The sequence below is a fragment of the Pagrus pagrus genome (assembly GCF_965226575.1).
Source record: "Pagrus pagrus genome assembly, chromosome: 1".
Classification (NCBI taxonomy): Eukaryota; Metazoa; Chordata; class Actinopteri; order Spariformes; family Sparidae; genus Pagrus; species Pagrus pagrus.
This window is the reverse complement of record NC_140185.1, coordinates 4,977,863-5,003,715: the sequence shown is the minus strand read 5'-3', so window position 1 is coordinate 5,003,715 and position 25,853 is coordinate 4,977,863. Positions and strand designations below refer to the sequence as shown.

General features: G+C 41.1%; 1 protein-coding gene across 1 annotated transcript; it reads left to right on the top strand.

Annotated features, from left to right (window-relative positions):
• The first annotated feature begins 2,001 nt into the window (after nucleotides 1-2,001).
• Nucleotides 2,002-24,006, top strand: LOC311263163 (AP-2 complex subunit alpha-2-like). Its single transcript, XM_084363083.1, has 23 exons — nucleotides 2,002-2,274; nucleotides 6,750-6,818; nucleotides 8,886-9,028; nucleotides 9,193-9,386; nucleotides 10,104-10,233; nucleotides 10,904-11,005; nucleotides 11,097-11,205; nucleotides 13,029-13,179; nucleotides 13,528-13,696; nucleotides 15,776-15,913; nucleotides 15,997-16,179; nucleotides 16,934-17,031; nucleotides 17,170-17,401; nucleotides 18,382-18,546; nucleotides 18,871-18,960; nucleotides 19,863-19,996; nucleotides 20,399-20,481; nucleotides 20,653-20,743; nucleotides 20,950-21,072; nucleotides 21,157-21,273; nucleotides 21,752-21,821; nucleotides 22,906-23,040; nucleotides 23,162-24,006. The coding sequence occupies exons 1-23, from the start codon at nucleotides 2,208-2,210 to the stop codon at nucleotides 23,237-23,239; spliced, it is 2,871 nt and encodes a 956-aa protein (XP_084219209.1). The 5' UTR covers nucleotides 2,002-2,207; the 3' UTR covers nucleotides 23,240-24,006.
• Nucleotides 24,007-25,853: the final 1,847 nt, after the last annotated feature.

The window sequence follows — 25,853 nt, the reverse complement described above, 5'->3', positions numbered from 1 at the left end:
ATATATGGCAATACAGGACTAAATTAGCTAAACCGATAGTTCTGAATGAGCCATATGAGGTCGGTGTTATTGAAGTCTAATATCCCTGTGTATGGAATAGTTTCACGGCAGCTGATGCTGATGTGGATATCTATGACTATAGAACACAGTAGACACATACTATATCTCTATCTAGCTGTTTTCTATGATTCTAGAACACTCGCGATGATGCTAGATATATGTCGTACTATATGAACCAAGATGGGGGAGAATAACCAGGATTTATAGGAACAAGTACACAATATGTTGATGGGTTAGGAGGAATATTTCACAGTCTATTCAGGTTAAGAAGTTGGGCATCAAGAATGGTAGAGATCTGATCAGACACTCCAGGACTTTGTCTAAAGACATATTGTAGGCTAGACTTCTAGGAAGACAGCCATGGCACTCATTCATAACCAGTCTGAAGAATGTGTGAAGACTGGGATGGATCTGTTTACCGTTCCTTACACTCAGACGTCCATTCAGAAATCTACATTTGTTGAAATCCCTCTAGTTTCAGCAATAACGGACACAGGTCCTCTCGAATTTTATATGGGCTAGTGGGGAGGACTACCTACCCCTATATGAATCATATCTTTTCACACTTGTGAGGATTACAAGTGCAGACGGTACAAACCTAGCTAACGATGCCAATGTGGGTTTTATAACTATCCAGGATGCATAATACTCTCACTGGTTGATGGGAGACAGACTCATAACACAATCCTCCAACACATATCCCTATCACAGTATAATCGAATGTTTGATTAACTATGGAAAGGACACACTGGACACGCAGCTCAGCACCAGTCTGTTTTGTAAAGACACCAGTAGGCCTAATCATATGAACGATGCGTCCATAGAGGGAAACAGGGGCTGGTGGCTAGAGGCGAATACACTGGAGACAGACAAATTGTGGAGTTAATCGCTCTGATACACGCTGATTTCAAGAAAAACTCTCTCTTACAACTGTGGGGAAATGCACAATATCATGTTAAGATTATGCCAGCCAGCGTATTTGTAAAAAAGGTGTCCTACTGTACGGTTGGCACATATTCAAAGAGGTACCAACAGTCAACAGTCACATACTCCTCTCGTTGACCAGTTACAGATACAAGCTTGACGAGCTCCACCCTTGGCAGGGTCGAGGTACGGGCATTCAAGGCACACGCCTCGGGCCTCCTTTCTACTTGGGTGCCCAGACAGAGGGGTAGAGAACATCATCTGCCCATATTAATTGCATAAATAAATATATTATGGGGGCGGCTGTAGCTCAGTGGGTAGAGCAGGTGACCAGCCACCAGAAGGTTGCTGGTTCAAACCCCGGCTCCCCTGGGCGGAACTGAGCTACATGCCGAAGCATCCTTGAGCAAGATGCTGAACCCCTACACTGCTCCTGATGTGCAGTTGGCACCTTGCAAGGTGCAAGACAGCCTCTGCCATCAGAGGGCCCTGGATGAACTGGCGTCTCATTCAGGGATGTGCCCTGGCCTTCGCCCTGTGAGCTGGATTTGGCCCCAGTAGCCCCGCAACCCCCCCGAAAAGCGGCATCACCCCGCGACCCCAATAGGGAAAAAGCAGAAAGAAAATGAGATGAGATGAGAATATATTATAAAATATTTTAAAATGATAAAAATAAAAAAAACATGTATTTAAATGTTTGTATATTTATGTAAACTTTTTTTTAAAGATGAAAAACGTTAGTGGGTTCACCTCATGGAGAGTCAGGAGAAAGCATGTGTAAGTTTAAGCTTGAAATTTAAATAATGGTATTTATATAATATATATTACACATTTCTTCTCCAGAGCAACAACACGGTGCTGGCTGCTGACTCCATGTCTGTAAAGCAGCCTGCTGTGTGAGGCTGTCAGGTTGATCCAGCTGAAGTAAGAACCGGTTGGTGTTGTTGGTGTGAAACTCCACGTGAATGGAACGCAGCCCTGCCTTCAGTTGTAGTTGTTGCCAACGTCTGTGGTGTTGCTCCAGAGATGTATGGAACGCAGCCGCAGTGTGTCTGGTTCCTGTCTCCTTCTCAGGCTGTCACATATCGGGGCTCCCCGCTCTCCCTGCTCTCCCTGCTCTCCAGCACCTGCTAGCTGGTTAGCAGACTTTGTAACAAAGTGACCTGTTCAAATTAGTTTAAAATCCAGAAGAGAAGACGTCACAGTAACAGGGAGCGGACAAAATGCCTGCGGTCTCTAAAGGGGACGGGATGCGTGGCCTGGCCGTGTTCATCTCTGACATTAGGAACTGTAAGTTTGTTGATCACACTCACAGACAACACTTTGCTGGCTCGTAACAAGCTAGTTCTCTGGTGTAACGTTGAACGGCATTAGCGGTCTGACGGGAACATGTCCCCAAGTGTCTCCATCGCTCCCTCACTCACAATTTGGGCAACTTTTAGGTGTTAAGGCGGGTTTACACCCACTCAGCTGGCTAGCCTACACTAGCTACGTTAGCTGCTAGCTTCCAGTTGCTAACACCATGTCAAAGGGCGTGGACCGCTAGCCTGAGATAATACAGACCATGTAACTGTCATCTGTGAGCGGCTGATGGGTCTCAGATAGTTGTGAGGATTATTGTGTTATTATTTGAGGTAAAGTCAACAGGACGGTCACAGTTATGATCAGGGTCAGTGATAAACACACAGCATGTGCATTTAAATAAGAAAAAAGAGGAAAAATGTGTGAAAACACGTTTGTCACAAACAATACACATTATTTGAACACATTATTACTACATACACATCCTGCATAAAGTCAATCAAACAGGCCACTTCCCTCTTGGATGAACTCACCAGGATCACTGGTTCAGGGAGTTATCTGTGACTGCCATGATGAAACTAGTCTCATTTCCTTTCTGTGAATCTATATCATTGCGTAACATTACATTTTCTTGCTAAGTAAACAGGTTTATTTTGCAGTTTGGATCTATGAGAGTCTCAGATTCCAGCTGTGAATGGCAGCCCTGCTAACAAACGACCAGGATCTCTACAGATGGTTTATGTCAGAACTGTATTCACTGAGAAAACTCAAACTGGGGGATTTGAAAACAGTCCCAGAAACAGAGCATGTAGTTCCACTTAACATTTTACATTTGGTATATGAAGATCTGCTGGGATCAATTTATTTGATATGTGCAGTGTTGTGTGTTGCCTGTGTCGTATTCCACACTGCACTTCCTTAAATCTATTACACAGAAAAGTTTGGATACACTAAAGTTTGTTAAACTAATCGGGCTACAAGCATCTCGGGTTTCCTCTTTTTAAGAATCAGCGATATGTTTGCAGCATACAAAGTACGGGGAAAGAGTCGCTTTCTAGGGAGCGCAAGTTCAATTTAGTTAGAGGTCCTGTTTGGAGTTTAGAGTTTTAGGAGTGTATACAGCCAAATCGTAGTCTTACCCATATAGTACACCAGTTATGAGAACATGATGACCAATTCTTCCTTTAATATATTTATCTAAAATGAATGCTGTATTTGTATTGATCAGAATAGCCACTCCTCTGTTACTTGGTCAAAAGGAAGAACAGTTTAGCTGACTGAGCTGTTCTCTTCTAAGCTTTTCCTGCTCCTTATCATTGCAGTTGGTCTCCTCTGTTAATGCTTTGTTAGCGCTTTCTTTCTTCAGCCATGATAGAACTTTTTTGATTTTAATCATATGATTTAACCCTTTGGTATTTAATGAAATATATTTAGTTTTACTCGTTGCATTGAATTCTTACCCAAGAGTATGACTAGCATTTGTCTTGGAAGTGAATGAACACAGTATATCGCTTTATTAAACACAGCTGTTTGCAGGATGCATGGCCAGGTAATGTATGTATTTTAGGCTATGTAAGATTAATAACCGTTATATGACTGTGATGAAGAAAGGTGCTGTACCACCAGACTACAGAGCAGCAGCTTTGCTCAGGCTTTTAGACTCCTCAGTTGATCCTCAGCACTCTGCTCTAGTCATTTCACTTATTTGACAGGCACTTAGAATAACCATTATAACTATACTGAATTTCAGTCTTTATGCTGATGCTCTTGTTTGGTTATGTAGGTCATATAGAGTGGTGTAGCGAAGACGCATTTTTGTAGGCTAACCCTGAAGTTAGCATCACCCCGATTCCCTCCACAAAAAGTTTATGGGATTTTTCAATAGGACTTTGGAATATCGGCAAAAATGTATGTTTATGACACTAACATGTCATGTTCAGCAAGATCATCTTCACAGATGAACACCGCTTTTGTGATTTTTGAAGCATAAATTAAATCATAAAGTAAAAAGCTAATGTTAGGCTATAAACAGACGACATCACAGTGACATGACTGAAACGTCACCACCACTAAGCATCTTACTACTCAATTACTATACAGGTTTTCTGTAAATTGATCAATCTACAAGTTATAAAGATCGATTTAGAATGATTTGCAGCTGAGGTCTGCCTGTAAAGACGGACTAGTGAATAGATGAGTCTGTGTTTGGCATGATGACATTTAATGTCCCCGACAACTTCTGTAGTCGCGTTTAGCCACTTGTTAGTGCACAGTAAGTGCTTTATAATTAAATTGTGGGACGTTAAACAATTTATTTTATGTTGTAGAACAAAACATGTAAGGCATTTAACCAAAAATCAAATTAAAAAAACACTGACTTTGAAACGAGGGAGCCAAATGTACAAATATTGTAACCAACGTCAAGGTTTTAGGACTACATCACTCTATCGAGGCATCAGTATTAAATTGAGACTGTTTCATAACCAGTTAAAAAGTCATTGTAGTACGTTTAACTACATTTTGCAATAACTTACCTTGCGAGTAGTTCAACTACATTCATATTTGCATATCGGATCGAGTAGTGCATCCCCCCGCCTTCTTGTGTAGTTAATTACTAAAATGACCAATAATTTTGGGCCGTATTGTGTTTTTCATTCTTTCGTCCTGACCACTGTGAAGAAATGCAAAGATAAATGCAATCATAGGTGTCAATTTGTCATACGTGTTCATTATTGCTAATTATTTACAAATGTTCAGAGAAGTTGTTGCATGCTCTTTCAGAAGTTACCTTGCTAACTGAGAAATCCTTCTTGGTGCAATACCCCCACCCTGACTCGTTGCTGGAAATCACGTTTCTCACTGATGGAAATTGTATCCAGAACCTAAGCTGACACTCCTGCACTTTAATGTGCATGAATGTGGGGGTGTTTAATGTTTTTGGGTTTGTATATGACCTGTGAACAAGTGAGCACATTTTGTGGTATTTTTTGCTCGTAAATGACTTTTTTTGTATTATGTTTTCCATATAATTTCCCATCATATGTACGATGTCAGTTTGATAAAAATGTTTTATTTATTTATTATTTTTGATTTATTTTTCAGTAAACCAAGCTACGTTTCTCTGTTAGGTAGCTTTGCTATACCGCAGTTCAACATCTTCCATTGTAAAGTAATTGGTAGCTTGCAAAGCTATGCTTTCAAAGTAGATTCCCACACACAGATAATTATAGACTCCATTGTGACCACTTACAAACACACACAAATATCACATATTCACTGTGTATTTCTATAGGGCTGAACCGTGGCCGAGCAAGTTGCCTAACATTTCAATTCCTCCATTAGCGTTCACTTCTGTCCCATTATAGTATCTATATTATACATGTAGAAAGGGGTCTAATTAAGGTACTGACTGTGTGTTAGAATGAATATGTGACTTTGAGAAGTGTGAACAGTTCTATGTCAGAGTAGCACACTGCACTCACCAAAGGAAAACACATTCAGAGATTATTTTGAGTTGACTTTCACATGCCATAATTACAACTTATAATATTGCAATTAGGACAAAACATAGTTGTAGTTATTATATAAATGTCTTGTAATTATAGGTTCTTTATCTCACAATTATGGCAATATTGACAACTTATAATAATGACATCTTTAAAGGATAATTGTGAGATAATGATTCAAGGACAATATGAAGAGTTGAGATAATAAGAGAATAGCGTTAGCTTCTGAATGTTTCTTCCTTGGTTTGGAAGATGGTATTGACTAAGAATGATGCGTCTCTGTCAATGACCCAAGCATTGTTATTTATTGGGAATGTCGGGTCACAACCACACACACAAAGCTCACACTTATTTACTGATTGTCTTGTTAGTCCACCAGTCCCAGCTGCTGTAGGTCATTTCACAGGTTTGAGCAGAATACTTGCTGTGTCCGTGTATCTGTGTATACTGTCAGCACGTACACTATATATATTTTAGTGTGTAATGTTTACTGTCACTTAATGCTAACTTAACCTCTGCACTGAAGAGGTTGTTTGAATTGGGCCCACTGGGATGAAAGAGAAAGGACCCTCTTTGGACCTGTTAATCTGCACCTTCATTCATTATTGGAGATAACTTTAGCCTGGTCTGCTAACTCTGTTTTGATGACATGCAGATGGTAGGGTCAAAATCTGGTTCAAACGACATGCACACATGGATCCACCCTGTCTAGTATCAGGCGGGAGGTCCTACCCAGTACTAGAAAGGTGTACCCAATAAAGTGCCTGAGTGTAGCTAATATGGCTCATATTATGCAGCTTTTTATAAAAACACATGACAGAGCCATAATGTTGCAGTGAATTACATGTTTTCTGTATGAAGCAGAGCAGTGTATACAAGGAAATCAGATGGCTTATTCAACCTTATCACTTGATCACAGCATTATATAACATGCAACATATCTTGATCTATTTACAGGTAAAAGTAAAGAGGCTGAAATTAAGAGGATTAACAAAGAGCTGGCCAATATCCGCTCCAAATTTAAAGGTAGGTGAACAATTCTGACAAACCAGGCTAATATTCAGTGATCGGGGAGGTAAAACTGACTGTAGCACCTGATGTGTTATTGATTCTAATAAAAACCTTCCTTTGCATGACACAAGTTCTCCAGTAGCTGCTAATCCGCTTTGCTAATTTACCACGTGACTTTGTCTCAGCTTCGCCCTTTTTCAGTTTCTCTGCAGTTTTGAAATGTCTGTTGCTTTGTCTGCACCGTGAGAGAAGCCTTATGTTGGTGCTGTTTCTTCTGCCACCTGTTCCTCTCTGTCTATAATTAGTTTGCTCCAGAATGAAGCTGCCTCCTCTGTCCATAGTGACCAGCATATTGGCCTATGTTCATTGTGGCATATTCCCTATGTGTTCTCCTGTCCCTGCACTATACCAAGGTTTGGCCTTACCTCAACAGTCTCCACAACTACTGTAGTCTGTGATGCCATGTGTGTCCTGGGCACATAATTGAAAACTACAGTAGGAAATGAAGGAAGTAAAAAGCTGTCCATAGTCAAGTCCATTTAATGATAATGAAACACACAAATTCGACCCATCACTGCAATGTCAAGAAACATCCTCATAACTACAGTCAAAACAGATTTCAGCTGTTGTTAGAAGGAGGGTTTGTTGAACTTTGTTTCCTTAAAACTCATCTTCCTCGCCTGCAGTTATTTTCTGAGTCAGCCTGACCAACCGTTCGTAAGTTACGAAAGATTTTCAACATGTTGCAACTTCCTGGAACCATGAAGAGTGTTTTTTTACAAACTTAAATGTGCAATATGTAATCTGTAAAAAAGACTTGAAACAATGTGTTTAGTTGGAAGCATTAAAAAGAAAATTGCGGGATGAGCAGTGCATGTTTTGGCAAGCTCCCTGATTGTCTCATGGGCCTGTCAGACACAGTGCTCGCTCCTGGGTTCAGTGCAGTTACAGCACCGCTGAGCCCAACCTGATTGAAAGGTTACTTGCCAAGTGGTGCACTGAGCCTTGCACACCACTTTGCTTGATGCAGCAAAAAGCCACCATGGCTTGTGGAGCGGAGTGTTGTCGTAGTGTTGTGTCTGAGAGGCCCTTCAGCCGTGCTCCTCAGAGTACACCATTTCCTGTAATCTGTGTATTTGGTCTTACACATCTGTGTGCATAGAAAGTGAACGTTTTCCTTGTATATGATAGTTTATTTAGCTAGAAAGCCTAAAGGAAGTCTGATGACATTATTTATAGATGGACAGAGGTTAGGTATTCAGAAAGTCATGCTGGCTGAGTGGATCTTGTACAGGACTTCTATGCAGGTGCCGCCTCCGGCTAATAGTTTTTAGGGACACTGCACAGATTTTAAAGCCCCCTGAGGAATTGTGATTTGTCATCTTTAGGCAATGTAAATGAAATTGACTTGACTTAATTCAGTGTGACGCAGAACAGTGCAGAACAACTCAGTTGTGTTTGCTTCTCCAAAGCGCTGACCCTGCTGCTGTACACTGGCAAGCTTTTCCACCAGATGCTGGAGAGATGCTCTGTGATGGGTTCTATAACTGAACTTTGACCAGGAAGCACACTTTGTATTTCTTTAACTGCAAATGTGAGTCTTACAGGTAAAACATTGGACTCATGCTACAGGAGTTGAGTAGTGTAGCTGCCCTGCAGCTGCGCTAGACTGTTCTGTAACTGGGTTGAGGCCATAGATATTATTGTCATTCTCATAATTTTAACATGTTGCCTAAAATGATGAGAATGACAATAATATCTATGAATTATCTATGAAAACTAAATATCTATGGATAAGGCAATGCATGAACCACAAGAACATAATAAGTTAAAGTCAGACATCAGCCTGAAGTGCCAACTCTGAATCAAATCCTCATCAATGCTTTGTTCGCTCTAAAATGGATATTTGGCTGTAAAAATCTAATTCCACCCTGTTCCTCCATTACTCACAAGTCTGGTATAGGATGCCTAAATGCATTGTTTGAAATCTCTGCTTTTATTTTACTTCATGTAAACATTCAAATCCATGTGTGTGTGTGTGTGTGTGTGGATGTGTGTGTGTATTTGTGCATGTGTTGATAGGAGACAAGGCTCTAGATGGCTACAGTAAAAAGAAGTATGTCTGCAAGCTGCTGTTCATCTTCCTCCTGGGACATGATATTGACTTTGGACACATGGAGGCTGTCAACCTCCTCAGCTCCAACAAGTACACAGAGAAACAGATTGTAAGTTTGTCCTCATGTCCATCCAGTGTCTAAAGTGTATGTTACAAATATTTTAACATATTTGTAAGGGTTGGGACTAAACACATAGTTTAAGATATACAGTATTGTTTCTCCTCTATGTGGTGGAATTGCACTACAAACATTTCTCCCATGTCTCCTTGCAGGGTTACCTATTCATCTCAGTGTTGGTGAACTCTAACAGCGACCTGATCCGTCTCATCAACAACGCCATTAAGAATGACCTGGCCAGCCGCAACCCCACCTTCATGAACCTGGCCCTGCACTGCATAGCTAATGTGGGCAGCAGGGAAATGGCTGAGGCTTTTGCCTCTGAGATTCCCAGCATCTTGGTGGCAGGGTTTGTACATAAACCCTAATCTTTCATTTTCAAACATGAATCCTCTCCAGTCTTCACCTTCTTGCATCCACTGTTGATTCTGTGGAGTATATTAATGTAGTTCTGTCACATCTAGAAGTTTCTTGGTCCTGCAGAGAGACGTTGAGTGACCCAGATCTTGCTATGAAACAACTTTTTAACATATTTTGAATGTAGATTTTCATATGAAGGATTATTTTCATTTCCTTGAAACTGTTTTATGTTAAAGTGTTACTACTCATTATGCATAAACAAATGCTCCTCAGTATGTGCGTTTTTGAAAAAAGATCATTCTTCTTTCTTTTAGCAGTAATAATACATTCAGTGGCTTCATTTGGTAGGTAGATATTTGTACTGTGTTGACCTAAAGGTTTTCTGTCTTTGTGATACCTATTGAGCCTGTTTTTTATTGGGTTCAGGACATTCGCCTGTGACAGTTGCTGATAGACGGATGGTTCATCCAATGACCTGCCAAGTGTTTTTTGAAAGATGATTCTGTGTAACAATACTCATCTGGCACATCAGGTTGTGAAAGTTGATGATATGTGTGAGATGCGGGTCATTGTCAAATTGGATGTCAGGTTGTCTGATTGTAATCTATGCTGGACTGTGCTTGTAATTCTATGTAGTGTATAATTTAGATTAGTTGAGATGATGATTGTGGCGACTGAAGTTGTGAATTGTGCTTGCTTCTATCAGGGACACCATGGACAGCGTGAAGCAGAGTGCAGCACTATGTCTGCTACGGCTCAACAGGACGTCTGCTGACCTGGTGCCCATGGGTGAATGGACAGCACGAGTGGTCCATCTCCTGAATGATCAGCACCTGGTAGGACTGTACTCATGTCCCAGTTCCATACTGCATACTGATTAATGTGCTCACTTTGGAAAAGTGACAAAATACAGTATCCTCAAAGAAGCAAGTATGCACACTAAATATGGCTGACTTCAGAGTGTGCTGTTGATACACACTGTTCTCTTATAATCCAGTCTTTAAAGAAAATAGAGTTTCTCACAGCCGAAAAAGCTGTCAGTAAATTGTAGGCTCTGGTTACCTTATGTGCCTCAAGGCACAAGGCATCCATCTCAAGATATATTTTACAAACAACAGAACATGAGAAAAGTACTAATAACTCCACTAATCAGGACTTCGGAGATAATCAACACTATAAAACACTGAAATTAATAACCATTAGAATCAATAAGGTAAAAACAAAATAAGATACAGTGAGTGCTAGCTGCTCAGATGGTGGTGAAAAAAAAAATGGATTTCTCTTTGAAAGTTTCAATTGGCAGTAGTAGTGTGTTGATTTTGATAAAGTAACTGCTAACACAGAATACTTTGATGATCTACATGTAATACTCCAAAATGAGTGTGCAGCATGTTTAGTGTGGCCCACTCACTCGCTCTAATGTCCGTGCACCTGAAACAGGCCGAGGATAATGAAGTATTGTGTCAGGTGGTCCGTGGTTTAAAAGGTGTGTCTGTCTGTTTTCAGGGAGTAGTAACTGCAGCCACCAGCCTCATCACCACTCTGGCCCAGAAGAGTCCAGACGACTTCAAAACATCCATCTCACTGGCTGTGGCCCGGCTCAGTAGGGTGGGTATCTTTCTGTGACTGCATACTGAGCTAAAAGATCATCTCTCATGTCACCATCTCTTGATGTGTTCTCTTGTTGTTGCTTGTACAGATAGTGACTTCTGCATCCATCGACCTCCAGGATTACACATACTACTTTGTTGCTGCACCATGGTTGTCTGTCAAACTGCTGCGCCTGCTACAGTGCTACCCTCCACCTGGTATGGTACAGTACAGTCATGTGTTTCTGGAGGAGAAATTATGTTCCAGTGTAGAAAAGTACAGTCCCATCACCCGATAATTAGTGGAACACATTTACTGCTGCCTACATGTAGTTTGTACATCATTTAGGAAAATATATTTTATGTTCACAGCAACGATATCTCAAAGACCACTAGCAGGATTGATATTCATGGTGCCCAGATGATCATTCATGTTTTTGTCATTTCTGGTATTTGCTCTTTTATTTTAACTACCATGTCAAATGTTCAGCTTTTCTCCATGAGGTCCATGTAGCCTGAAAATGTTCAGCCCATAGCTGATTCAACACCATAGCTCAGGAACTTGACTGGTGCGCAGAGAGGCACACAACTGCGAGGCAGTAATTCTAGTTGTAAGTTCTAGATGTAGCCTGTCGAAACGATCAAAACCAGTGTGGTACCAAATAACATGCAACAATCAGGTGTAGAAGAACCTGGATATGAAAAGCTGGAGGTGGATGGGATGGAGGAGGGTTGCACAAATGCCTGAAACGAGAGGCTGACAGCAGCAGAGAGGAGAGCGGTTTTAAGTTTGACAGCAGAGATGTGACTGGCTGATAGTGTTCGTGGAGTCTGGTTGGTTAGATGGAGAGGGAGAAAATGGAACGCCCATGGGAGGGAGAGAGGTGATTGAAAAGATAGTCTTCTTGACTGAACTTAATCACTATCCTCTCCCACAAATCCTCCAGAGCTTACAATTAAGGTATAATTAAACAGTTTTGAAAAATAATTGTATAATTTTCTTTATTAGTGAAATAAGAAGATCAGTATCGATCTTCAAGGATCCTCAATTACAGAGCAGGAATGTAATTGATTGTTTGCTGGTGTCATTATTTTAAAAAAGCAGCACTTTTTTAAAGAAAAAATAATTTAATTTAATTTAATTTTGTAATTTACTTATTTATTTATTTTATCACAAATGCTGTCTGGATCCACTACAACGACTTGACTGCTCTACTGCTGCTGACATGTAGCCTTAGTTTCATTTGGTTTGGTCTACTGGACAGAACACTCGACCTCTTTAAGTCATTATCACATTGAACAACCGGCACTACAGCTGGAGAGGAACACTGTGTGGTAGATAACAACCCCAAATCACAAATTGTCCTTTTTACATGTCTGTTCATGTACAGGTTGAGTAAACAGGTAGGCATGTTATTTCCTCTTTGGACAGAGTCACTGTGTGAACTTCTACCTCCAGTCTTATGTATATAGGATTTTATATATATATATATATATATATACATATATATGTTTGTTTGTATGTATGTATGTATGTATATATATGTATATATATATATATATGTATGTATATATGTATATATATATATATATATATATATATATATGTACACACACATTATATATATATAGTCTTATATATACTAAACTGAACTGAGGGTTTGAATAAAAAAAGGTTGCATGAAGTGATTTTTGCCACCAGATAATTAGTTCCAAAGTAGAAAGGCTAAAATAGCAGAAACCTACAGAACAGTAATGATCCTTGATGTATCAGTTTATCTCATTCTTTTGGATAATGAGATTGCAGAAATATTGCCTGTGCTAACTTGGACATGGAGCAGAAAACCAGCAACATATGCCTTCCCACTGAAGTCTGTAATGTCTCTGCTTGTAATGTGGCACTACATAGAGTGATTTGATTCACTGTTAATATAACAATGCATGATGAAGGCCTTATAATAACAGTGAGTTGAAGTAATAATGTTGACAAGAGTTGAAATAAAGGTTAGGAGGTGCTAAGAACACAGTCTTTGTCGTTGCAGAGGATGCAGCGCTGCGCAGTCGTCTGACAGAGTGTCTGGAAACCATCCTCAATAAAGCCCAGGAGCCGCCCAAGTCCAAGAAGGTCCAGCACTCCAATGCAAAGAATGCTGTTCTGTTTGAAGCCATCTCACTCATCATCCACCATGACAGGTTGGTTCTGTTCACTCTGATGAGCTCTCTGCTGCTCATTGAATTACAGTGGTGTGTTCTGGAAAAGGATTTTAATATTGTGTCACTGGATAGGCATTTAGTGAATAGTGTTTGTTTCCAACAAGTTGTATTAAATGTTAGTGTTCTGTAGTAGACACCAGACTACATTAAAAACACCAAGAACACTAAGCTCTGACCAACATGCTTTATCTTTAGACTTTACATCGAGGCTACAGAGCGAAACCTTTAGTTCACATTCTGTGCTGTGTAGCACTTGTGGGTTATTGGATGTTGAAATGTGTGTTGGTATTGTGACACTACAGCTGGTTGTTGTATCTTGTTTCTCAGTGAGCCCACCCTGTTGGTACGAGCCTGCAACCAGTTGGGCCAGTTTCTGCAGCACAGAGAAACCAACCTCCGTTATTTGGCTTTGGAGAGCATGTGCACACTGGCCAGCTCTGAGTTTTCTCATGAGACAGTAAAGACGCACATAGAAACTGTGATCAATGCTTTAAAGGTGAGTCCTTACACAGCTGTGTGCCCTTCATAAGCTTTTGCAGGTTAATGTGAAAATGACGTGTACAGCTTGGATCATCTCTTGTAGAACCTGATGGTTGCTCCTCCATGTTTCTTTTAACCATCTGACCAGTGGGAAGCTATGGAGTCTGAGATGTGCTGCAGGAATTGTTTTTCACCTTTTCAGTGGTTATTTATGATCATTTAATTAACTGCCGCAGTGCCAGTTCAAAACATGTTGTTCGGCAGAGATGATCAGGTAATGTGAGGGGTGTACAGATCCAACGTGAAGCCTTCTTCATCATGGCCGCACCGATTATATCAGACATGTTTACATTGATATTTACCATTAAAAAAATCTGGATGATTACATTGGTACTTTCCAACAGCCAATGAGAGAGGCATCTAGAGGAGCTCCGCCCAGTAACGGTAGCCCTTGAAGCTTACGTTAGCATACTGCTGTTGACTGTAACATTAAATCTCACCTCCAGTTCTCACTGAAGAATAGAAAAGCCACGTGGACCGCATCTCCTCACTCATCCAGACTCCTTTAACTTTCAGGTTTTGTTTCTAGTGTCAATGCAACATGTTACTTCAGCAAGTTGTTGTACCATGCTAATCTCTATTTTGTTTGCATTTGCTTCCCCATGAGATCACATGAGAGGAATCACTTGAGGTGGTGCATTGCCCCCTCTGGTACAATAACCTTATCGGTAGTGTGTGATGTGCCATTATTTTAAAATCTTGTAGTCTGTGCATGTTGTAAAGATGAAGATGTTATGAAGATTAGAGAGAAGAAAATCGGAGTTTCTCTTTATGTGTGTGACACAACCCGATTTCAAAACCTGTTAGGACTTCAGAAGTACTGTAGTTCAGTCTGCGGAGTCGTGAAGCCAGAGCGCTGAAGCCATGCTCCTGTTGCTGCACAGAGTGGTGTTTGCTCTTCATTTAAAATATTGTTATATTGAATGTCATGTGTCCAAATTTCACCAAATTCAACACTAGGCTTCCTTGGGTCCTCAGCAACAAACATGTCAAGTGTGAAGTAGATCATTTTGATCATTCAAAAAGTACTTTTTACTGCAGTAGTCGTTTGGACAAATTGATTAGCCTAGAGGAGAGAGAGACTGATAATAAAGCTCTCAGAGGATCAATTTGGTTGCAGACTTGAGCTAATAGTAGTAAATATTAAGGCTGAAGCCACAGTCACTGTTGTCAGTGGCTACGTTAACATGCACCCTAATCTTCCGCTATTATTCCGAATATGTCAATATTCAGAATTTGATACAGGTCATGTAAACAGCATATTCTGTTTGGATATTCCTAATTAGGCCTTATTATGAATGTAGCATTTTCCAGTTAAGGTGTTGGATATACCAGTTTTATTCTACTTTTGGAGCATTTTGTATACAGTGCATCTGGAATATGTGCCTACATTAGGGTTTTTACTACAGTTTGCAACGCACAGCCTTTTTCCTGTTTGCAGCATAGGCTCAGTTCTGTGCATTGCAAACAAACCAATGCTTGTAGCTGCAAACCGGAAGTCCAACAATTTGCAAGGCTGAGGTAGAGATGCATGCACAGAAGAAAGGAGAAACACACCTACTATTAAACATTGTGAAAGTCTTGGATATCAACACGTGTAAATATCACAATGCTGATTTCTTCAAGAAGCTGGTTGAACAATGTGCATCATTACGCAACCGGAGTATGTACAGCTGCATGTAAACAGGAATATTTGTGGAATATCCAAAACCAGAATATTGTGTGCATGTACACGTAGCCAATGTCACTTCTTTGTGAAGGTTTCGGTGAGAGCCAAGAAACAGACATTCCTGTTCTCAGACAGAAGCTGTTCACTCTGTCAGTTCTTATTCTTTGAAGACATTAATACATTACATTAATGAGCTTAATAGAGGGCAGGCTTATGTGGCAGAGCTGCTGTCTCCGTAGTTTGTGCCACACATCTCCCTTCATAACTGTGTTTGTATAACAGCCTACAGTGGAATTTAAGTAGCTGATACAGTTTATTAATCTGCATTTGTTATTTAATATATTGTGTTCGTTTGTTTTTATACAGACAGAGCGAGATGTGAGTGTCCGCCAGCGGGCTGTTGATCTGCTCTATGCCATGTGTGACCGTAGCAACGCCAAGCAGATTGTGGCTGAGATGCTGAGCTACCTGGAGACCGCCGACTACTCAATCAGAGAGGAGATAGTGGGTCATCAGCACAGGCGTGTACACCATTTAGCTTCTCTGTGTGTTGCTCTTGTCCTCAGCCAGTTGTTTGTCTTTCTCAGGTGCTTAAGGTGGCTATCCTGGCAGAAAAATATGCGGTGGACTACACCTGGTACGTGGATACCATCCTCAACCTAATCCGCATCGCCGGCGACTATGTCAGTGAGGAGGTGTGGTATCGTGTCATCCAGATTGTCATAAACCAAGAAGATGTCCAAGGCTATTCTGCCAAGACTGTCTTTGAGGTAAGCATTAAGATTTAGCTTGATGTCAGTGTGCACACTCAGCATCTGCCTCACCAGTAAGCTGTGGGCCCCTGTCCTGGCAAAGGTTTTGTTGGACACCAAGAGGACTAATTGTGGGCTAAAGACTCAGACACACCAAACTGACAACAAAGAACCAGCTGTGTCGAAGGTCGACTGTTGTGTTGCCTCACGTCTCATCGTGAATATATATTGTGCACTGATCCACTCACCCATTAGCTGCTGCCGGTTGTACATGCTCAGTCGGCCAAAAATCTGCAGAAAAGGACCGTCCAGAGCCACACATGCTCACTGATGGCTCTGACAAGGTCCCACAAGCTGATGTCAGCTGGTGTGTCAGGGCCTTCAGTGGGAATTGGCTACAACTGTTAGCTCTGTGGTCGAGTCCAAATATGAGTTTGGTCACATGAGTTGCAAAAGCCCATTTCACCAATCATCCCCAGGTGTCACATGGGCTCTTTTACTCTTTTGAGTGCACATTTAAAAATATTCTTTTCTTGCGGGCGTACACACTAACATGCTGCAGCAACTATGAATTTCCTGAGCCGTGTTCCGAGCCAATAGTGACATTGAAATAACTATTAACCAAATTATCCATAAATCAAACATTTATTAATGATGGTTATTATAAACTGTTACCCCTTTTCCATTCAAAACTTGACTGGAAATAATGGTGTGCAGATCTCTTCCATGTTGTTCCTAACCCACTGCTGTCATGCTTTGTGACCACTTGCAGGCGCTACAGGCTCCCGCCTGCCATGAGAACCTGGTTAAGGTGGGGGGTTACATCCTGGGAGAGTTTGGGAACCTAATTGCTGGAGACTCACGCTCCAGGTACAGACAGCATTCACTGCTCTGAAAGTGTTATCAGATTTGCCTGACTCCCAGGTCAGGTCTTAAAGAATGTAGCGGTGTTTACTGTAAGAAATGAGCAGAAGTTTTACTGTTTCCCATTTGTGTCTTCTCTTTCAGCCCTCTGGTCCAGTTCAACCTTTTACACTCCAAGTTCCACCTGTGCTCTGTGCCAACTCGGGCGCTGTTGCTGTCGGCCTACATCAAGTTCATTAACTTGTTTCCAGAAGTGAAGGCCACCATCCAAGACGTCCTGCGCTCAGACAGCCAGCTCCGCAACTCTGACGTGGAGCTTCAGCAGAGAGCTGTGGAGTACCTGAGGCTCAGCTGCATCGCCAGCACTGACATACTGGTTAGTGAATCTGTGTGGACGACTGATGTGGTATCATCAGTAGTCCACACAGCTGTGTCAGAGTCAGATTTCCTCTGGTGAATTATTAGCTTTGGTTCTGCTGCTTCAGTCACTTGGTTGCTCTTTGTAATTCTGCTTGGGTCACCTATATAAGCCATAATTCCATGTTGTGACCATAAAAATTAGTTATTTCAGAAATAAGTCACAAATAACTCCCACACACCCTTTTAAATAATACAAAGCTTTGTACTTTTTTCCCCTCACATGTCCCCCTTCATGTTTTCCCTCCTTTGAGGGAGGGATGGCTCCACCATTTGGAACAACTCTAATCATTTTTGCACTCGGACATGGTCGGACTACATGTTGTATGTACTAGTTCTTATTGAGCATTCACTGGCAGCAACAGTGAAGTACAGAAGCCTCAACACTACTGATATGGGAACTGCTACACTGTGATGTGCCTTTTATAATAAAGTTTTTGTTAAAGATCAGTGTTTTCCTTGTAGAAGGCTTTGATGATGGTGTTTGATGGTTCTCCCTCAACAAAATGTTACATTTATCACACAAATTCACATAAATGACACTATTAATATTACATATCTGTGCACAAACATTTGGAAAAGCTGGAACAGATAATAAATGATCAACACTGAAAAAACTTAATGATAAAACTACAACCATTAGATCTGTCAGTTAGTTAGTTTCAGTGCTCTCTGCAGTGATGTTACATTCATTTGGCACAGATGGTGCCCATTATGGTTTGGATGTTGCACCTCAGGCCCGGAGATTTGGCCCATTTCCTCAATAGTCGACACGTATGAGTTGACAAAAAACACTTTGCATCATAGTGGCCACGTTGTGTCATATGTCTAAGACTTTACTCGGTTACTAATAACTGAGAATGAGTGGTGTAGTAGCGGTCTGTAATGCCCAGGCCTGAAGCTTTACAGCACTGTCTTGCTCTCTCTGCCCCTCCACAGGCCACAGTCTTAGAAGAGATGCCCCCATTCCCAGAGAGAGAGTCTTCAATCCTGGCCAAACTGAAGAAGAAGAAAGGCCCAGGCAACCTGCCTGACATCGACGACACCCGGAGGAACGTCAACGGCAGCACTGAGCACAGCGAGAACACTGAAGCCACAACAAAGGTAATTACACAGTAGTGCTGTAATAGATGGCTGAACATGGTGATCAGTACAGATTGGACTCATTTATTTGTTACCAAACATTTGTTCATATTAATCCAACTCAGGAAAACTTAAACTCTTTTAAAAAGCAAAGCTTCTCATACAAATCAGCACATTTAATAATTGTATGCAATGTGTTGAGCTTTTTGGCCTTTGCCTTTATTTTCTTCCATTTATCGCATTTCCTTGATCTTTACCTTCGCTTGTCTTATCTCCTCCTTCTCTGTCTTCACCCCTCTGTCCTTCCTTTCCTCTTCCTGTCTCTTTCTTTCCTTTATCCATCAGTCTTCTCCTTCACTGATGGCAGACCTTCTTCCTACCAACAGACCTCGCCCTGCCTCCTCTAGTCCCATCATGCGCTCTGCTGGGACCATGGTATATAGAGACAACACATAGTATAGTGAATTACATGCTGTAATTATTAATTGGCACTGGAGTGGCAGCTACTTTTGTCTCATTACATGGTTTGATCCTTTGGAAATGTATCTGAGTGACCCTTTATAATCATTATTTTGTATTATTAATTAATTAATCATGTTACTGCAGAACAGGATATACAGTAGGCCCAGTACGGGCCTGTATTTGCATGGTGTTTTTTCTGGCTCACTAACAACAGTCAGCGGACAGACATTCTGCACATGGACTTTTCTGTCTCTGTTATGAGAGTTTCTGTCTGACAAAGCTCAGGATTGACAAACACAGCCAGAGCAAGCTTCTCTTCCATTTTCTGGATTACCAGGGTGACAGGTGACAATTCTGACTGATTTAATAAATGATTGGCTTTCTTAAAAAAGAGCGCCTGTGACATCACTGGCACCTGCCTGAAAAGTTGAGAGATTTTAAACTTGAAGCGCTCGGAGCGGCAGCACAAAAGAGGAAGAGTGCTCTGACAACAGACGCTTGGCACAGGACTAGGCAGCCGCGTGTGGACACATACGCTCCTCAGTTAGAGACACAAAGATGCTGGTGCTCAGAAAAAACGCAATGTGGACGCAGGCCCTAATAAATGTTTCAGGAAATTTAAGTCTAACATGCTAGCATCAGTGTTAGCTTCTTCAACAGGCTTAAATCAATGTTAGCTTCTCCAACAGGTATGGTTTGAGTCATAACAGTGTTCATGTTGTTCCCCATCTTCCTTGTCGTTGCTATAGAGACCTAACAACAGTGGTGCTGACAGTTTTGGCAGCTACTTTGAATTTAGGACAGGGTTCAGTTTCTGGTGTTCTCTGTATGTCAGAACTGTTGACAGATGATGTTTACTGATGTTTCTCTCCCAGGGTGCCACCCACCCCTTCACGGACCTGCTCAGTCTGAACTCCCCCCCTGCTGCAGGAGCCAGTCTGCTGGTTGATGTCTTTACTGAAAGCCCTGCTGCTGCATCTGTCGATGTGTGTGAGGAAAACTTTCTCAGGTGGGACCATACTGTGAGCTTGGTTGATGAAATAAACAGAGAAATAGAGGTTACAACTATTTGTAAGAAGTTGCACATACTGTAGAGTAATCCACACTCCATAAAATATTAAAGGAGCACTCCGGCGATTTGGTAATGAACCATCAGAAAGTTGGGTGATGTGCAGGAGATAGATGTGGAGATAATGCAGAGTCTCTGTGTGAAAAGGGCTTCTGATTAGACCCTCTTGAGATTAAACCCCCTGTGCCTTGTTTCATACTTAATTTGAAATGATATGAAAATATTCTGCTGGTGTTTGTCGGAAACCAAGCAAATGGGTGTAAGTGCGACCTTTTTTTTATTTACTTTAATATTAAACACCAATGGAAGTTCTTGTTGTAACTGTGTGCTTGTAAATTCCAGGTTCGTTTGTAAGAACAATGGTATCATCTTTGAGAACCAGCTTTTGCAGATTGGACTGAAGTCTGAGTACAGGCAGAACCTGGGTGAGCAGCTTTATAATACTATCTGTCCCAGTATGCTTGACTTCTGCAGAGACTTCTCACAAGCTCGGGATGAGGAATAATAGAAGATGGGATCAGTCATTCTAAAGTAAATATTGTTGATACAATTCAGACGTGATTGTTCAAAGATAAGGAACTCTAACTGTCCCACAGGTCGCATGTATGTGTTCTATGGCAACAAGACGTCCACACAGTTCCTCAGCTTCTCCTCATCAGTGGCCAGTCATGACACGCTCGAGACTCATATCCTTTTCACAGGAAGCACTGGAGTTAACGCAAGTAATTAAATCAACAAGTGCTCCCATTACCTCCCAGACATGGAGAGTTTTGCACTTCCATTCTGCAGCACTGCTGCCTCTGCATACCGCTCAAACCTTTATTGAGTTAGTTAAGCCTACTAGTTTACTAGTCATTTATGTTTCTATAGAGTCCTTGACAATTGTCTCCACAGCTGAATGTCCAAGCGAAGACAGTAGACCCCCTAATAGACGGTGGGGCTCAGGTCCAGCAGATGCTCAACATTGAGTGCGTGTCAGATTTCACAGATGCACCGGTACTCAACATCCAGTTTAGGTTGGTGTCTGAATCCACACTTAATATATACTCATATATACTCTGCTTTACTGTATATGCTAATTACACTCTGTGTGTAAACAGATATGGTGGAACTCTTCAAAACATCGGAGTGAAACTCCCTGTGATGCTGAACAAGTTCTTCCAGCCCACAGAGATGGCATCCCAAGACTTCTTCCAACGCTGGAAACAGCTTGGAGCGTAAGGTTACTTTTACGTCCTCGCTCCCTGTCCTGTCCGATGTGTCCTGTCAGCAGTAACTGATGTCCCTGCATTTGTCTGTCAGAAAAAGCAGAAATCACTGCAGCGCTCAGAGGCTTTAAAGGTCCAGTGTGTATGATTTAGTAGTGTCACAACCAACTGAACACCCCTCGTCTCACCCTCCCCTACAGTGGTTGAAAACACCAATAATCTATCTGTAACATGGCTTCAGATTCAACAAAGTGCGATCAAACCCCAACCCCTCACGAGTGTCATTGTTGGAACACAAAGCTTCCTTGGACTGTTCCTCGCATTAGGTCATATATAAAACAAAAAAGGAACAGTATAAGGTTCAGATAGCTTGTGTATATTGCAGTGTTTGCAGTGGTTAGCATTCTATAGTAACTGGTTCCTCTTACTTTGCCCTGCCCCCCTCCCAGTCATGAGTCTGATGATCTTTTTTGGCTTTCTTCTTCAGTCCTCAGCAAGAGGTTCAGAACATCTTCAAAGCCAAACACCCGATGGACACAGACGTTACCAAGGCCAAGGTAAGAAACCAGTTCTTCAAGATAACTGCCCCAGATGAAGACATGAACCAGCTCTTTGTGAGTTTTTTGATGGCTGACTTTGGCGGTTACTGCTCCACTTATTTACTTATTAAATTAGTGATACATTTATGATGTGTAGTCTGTTTATTTGATTCATTCATGCCTCATTCTAAAAGTGTAAATCATTCTCCAAACATTCCCAGCAGTCTGCTGGAATATTTTGGTCTAAAATTACATTAAAGCATATTTTCTAGAAAATGATGAAGCAGTTTTTGACTTTCTGTCACTTTCTTTAAACTCTGGGAAAACAATTGATTGTTGAAGGCACTAACAGAAAGCTTCATATAACTAATTAGTTCCCATAAGAAAAAGTGTCTTTGGATTGAATGCTGATAGTTTGATCTGATTAACTACCTGAACCAGTATGTAGCAGATCTGTGAGGGCAGCCTCAGGGCCACCGTACATTAAAGCCTTTAAGCTTTATTCTTATCCCCCAGCTGTACTTCCTTGATCATATTTCATGTCTTACCAGGACCTTCACCAGCACCAGTGCAGCCCTCTACACTGTTTGAAGGCAGGGCTGAATCCCCACTAACTCACTTGTATCTGCTACAGCATTAGCAGAAAGAGTTTCATTAACATGGTGCTTAAAAGATAGAAAACAATTGAGTAAGACCTGGAGTCAAGGCTGTTTTGTCACATGTTGTTTTCCAAGGTCAAGCCTGAACTGTCACAGACATGGATGAGAACTAAAGGAAGGAAAACAGTCACTGTGTCCTGAACAACCCAGAGTAAAAAGTCTAATCAACGGAAGCAATCAATTACAAATAAACAGTTTGCTGACAAGTGTGTTAAAGCACATGTGATAATGTCTTTGAGACAATCACGTGTTTCACAAAGTGTAAAGAATTATTATTTTGACCTGACAACTCTGAGAGTCAGACTGTGAACTAGTGTGTCGAGGTCAGGAAATTAAAATGGTGCCTTGTGATGTAAACCTTTACTTTCTGTAATCAATGTGCTTTGTGTGTACATGTAATCGTCACTGGTCTTCTAACTTCTCTTGTGTACATTCTTCTATAGATCTTAGGTTTTGGTGTCGCTCTGCTGGACGGGGTGGATCCCAATCCTGCAAACTTTGTCGGAGCTGGAGTCATTCACTCTAAGTGCACACAGGTGGGCTGCCTCCTCAGGCTGGAGCCCAACGTACAAGCACAGGTAAAGACACACACACACACACACACACACACACACACACACACACACACACACACACACAGAGGTTTATCCCTGTACTGACGCATGATACAGCCTGTGTAACTGTGTGTTCTCTGTGTAGATGTACCGCCTCACCCTCCGGACCAGCAAAGCCTCAGTGTCTCAGAGGCTGTGTGATCTGCTCTCTGAACAGTTTTAGACTCAACTCCCCGTAGCTTCACTTCAGATTGGAATTGATGTATTGTACAGTGTAAATTGTTTTTATTTTTTTTATTTTACTTACTCTACATGTAAATGACTTGAAATGTATTCTGCTCACAAAGCTTTACTAACACGTCACTGCTTTAAACCGACCCTGATCTCTGCAGACAGCTCTCTGTAGTGCTGCAGTGCCTGTTCTGAACACCTTTTAGTTTGTGTGTTGTTGCTGCTTGGTTCTGCCTTTCTTACAAACACTTTGAAGAGTTAGTTAGGAAGTGTTCATGAGATTAAAGGGACATTTTGGTATTTTTAAACCTGGGCCTATGTATTTTGGTGTGCAAGTCATTCTTTCCTACCAAAAGTTTTGCAGTCGGACAAGAAGATCAACTCCAAGACTAAGGCCCAGGTTAAAAAACACCAGAATTCCCCTTTTATTTAGGTAAAAGTCTCAATAAGATTGTAAGATTACCAATGAATTCAGTTGTTCTGATAGCCTTTCTATGAAAAATTTATTCTTGTAGTGTTTCAAACAAATGTTGCACAGAACTGAGAAGCTTTCCTGAACTTCTCACCCATTTTTGCACTTGTTGGGTGAAATAAGATCACATAAGTAGATGAAATAGATTTAGACATGATCATTTTGACTTTGATGTCAGAATTATTACTTATTTCACCAGTTTTACACATCTGTCATCTCAGGAGGCAAAGAAAAGGTTTGCTTTGTGGTATTTTTTAGCAAAAAATAGACTTTGCATGCACCAGTTATGGTTCTGTTACGTGTTTTTCTTTTAAGCTACATTATGCGCAAATTTTACACAGAACTCAGACACACAAATGAAATAGCGGAAAGTCAATCAAAAACACTAGGTAGCAAATATGTATCATTTCGTGATGGTGATGGAATTTCCAGAATAATTTTTCAACACAGCCGTGCCTGTAAACTTGTGTTACTCTGAAGAGCAGAAACAGCCTCTGAATAGACCAGAGTAATATTCTCAGTCTAAAGCACTGCCACGCTGTCACACTACTGTCACCGAAATGTTCACAGAGCACTGCCAAACTGATAATATTTCTATATTTCAGTAACACATGGTGTCTTTTCTGTTTTATCCAATATAACCTCCTGGCTGTAGCTTCATATATAATGGACAGATATGAGAGAGATGTTGATCCTCTTGTCTAACTCTTATCAAGAAAGCTAATAAGGGTATGTACCAAAATGTCAGACTATTCTTTAAAGAAATATTGATCAAAATTAGTAAGAAGAATTAGAGAAATAAATGTAAATGAACATTATGTTTAAGGTATGAATAAGGGTACTTTAATCTGGACCTGAGAAGCTACACCGTCACAGGTAATTTCACCAAAGTTTTAGCAATGGCTGTAGGCCCTTAACCATTCACACATTTGTCTTTTGGAGAAAAGGTTTCACTTCATTTTAGAAACCGTAGACTCGACCCTTTTGGAAGTCTAGCGATGATCTGTGTCTTTACACTCAGCCTGGACCAGCCGGCACAGTGCTGCAGTGGGCCTTCTGTTACTGGATGTCAAGGGGTGAAATTTCATATATGCCAGCAATGAACAGAACAAAGTATAGCTGTAAATGGCCACTTGACAATAAGCATTGATGTTCTGTTCAGTACTATGGAAAAGTCAAATGGGTATATGTTTACTGTCAAAGAGGACAAAGCCAAAGAGAATTGGTACCTGAATCTGCTCTTCTTCTCAACTGCACGGGCTTTTTTAAACTGAACTGTTCTGGCTCAGACTGTACGCTCCCATTAGAGCAGGCAGCAGAAAGGCTCTGATGTGCCCACCTGTCGAGCACCAAAGGAGCATTTTAGCCACATATTTCCATCAGAGTACAGGAAGACCTCTAGACAGCTGAGAGGAGAGAAAATATTAGAGTTCGATTAGCTAGGCTGCTCAAAACACCCAGTAAATGCTAATGTTGCTCTGAATTTACTGAATGTGTCATGAAGCTACTGTTTGGTACCTTTGTTATGGTCTTTATGTGATTTTGTTAAGTTTGTGTTACTTTCAGTTGCTCCCAACAAATCTGTTAATGCAGGTTTAAAGCAATTCTGTTTTCCAGCCTTGGTTTTGTTCGTCCAGTATACTTGCTGTCTGGTTTGCTGCTCTCTGCTCACCTCTGCTGTTACAGACGTGGACTCAGCTGGTCCACAGCTTTACAGTCCAAATGGGGCCACCAAAACACAAGCACCAAAAGGACTGATAAGTAATTGTTTACCTTTACTTAAAGCTAAAGAATGCTGACTGTGATAATTCACACCATCACAGCAGCTGAAACATTACTGTGGATGAGGATCGGGGCCACTGTGAAAAATGTGAGAGAACTTCTCCACAGAATGTTCCCTTTATAGACCCAATCACAATGTTTGCAATAAAATAATTTAAAAAGAAAATGAAATTATATATAGTGTGTGATGCAGGGTTTTCCTATCTGAAGTTATTGCAAAGTGTATATTTCTAATTGATTTTAAATGCTTGTTTGATGCTTTCATATCTCAATAACTCAAAGACAGTGACAGCTTGAGTTGACCCAACACTAGCAGTTAGTCTGAGATATGGCTGTTGGCGCTCAGCAACCC

What these genes read in the sequence shown, in the direction of transcription:
- LOC311263163 (XM_084363083.1), top strand. Translation starts at nt 2,208, where the DNA reads ATGCCTGCGGTCTCTAAAGGGGACGGGATGCGTGGCCTGGCCGTGTTC. An exon ending in CTGTGGCCCGGCTCAGTAGG is followed by an intron (nt 11,006 to 11,096) that starts GTGGGTATCTTT and finishes TTGCTTGTACAG; the next exon opens with ATAGTGACTTCTGCATCCAT. An exon ending in CATGACACGCTCGAGACTCA is followed by an intron (nt 20,744 to 20,949) that starts TATCCTTTTCAC and finishes ATTGTCTCCACA; the next exon opens with GCTGAATGTCCAAGCGAAGA.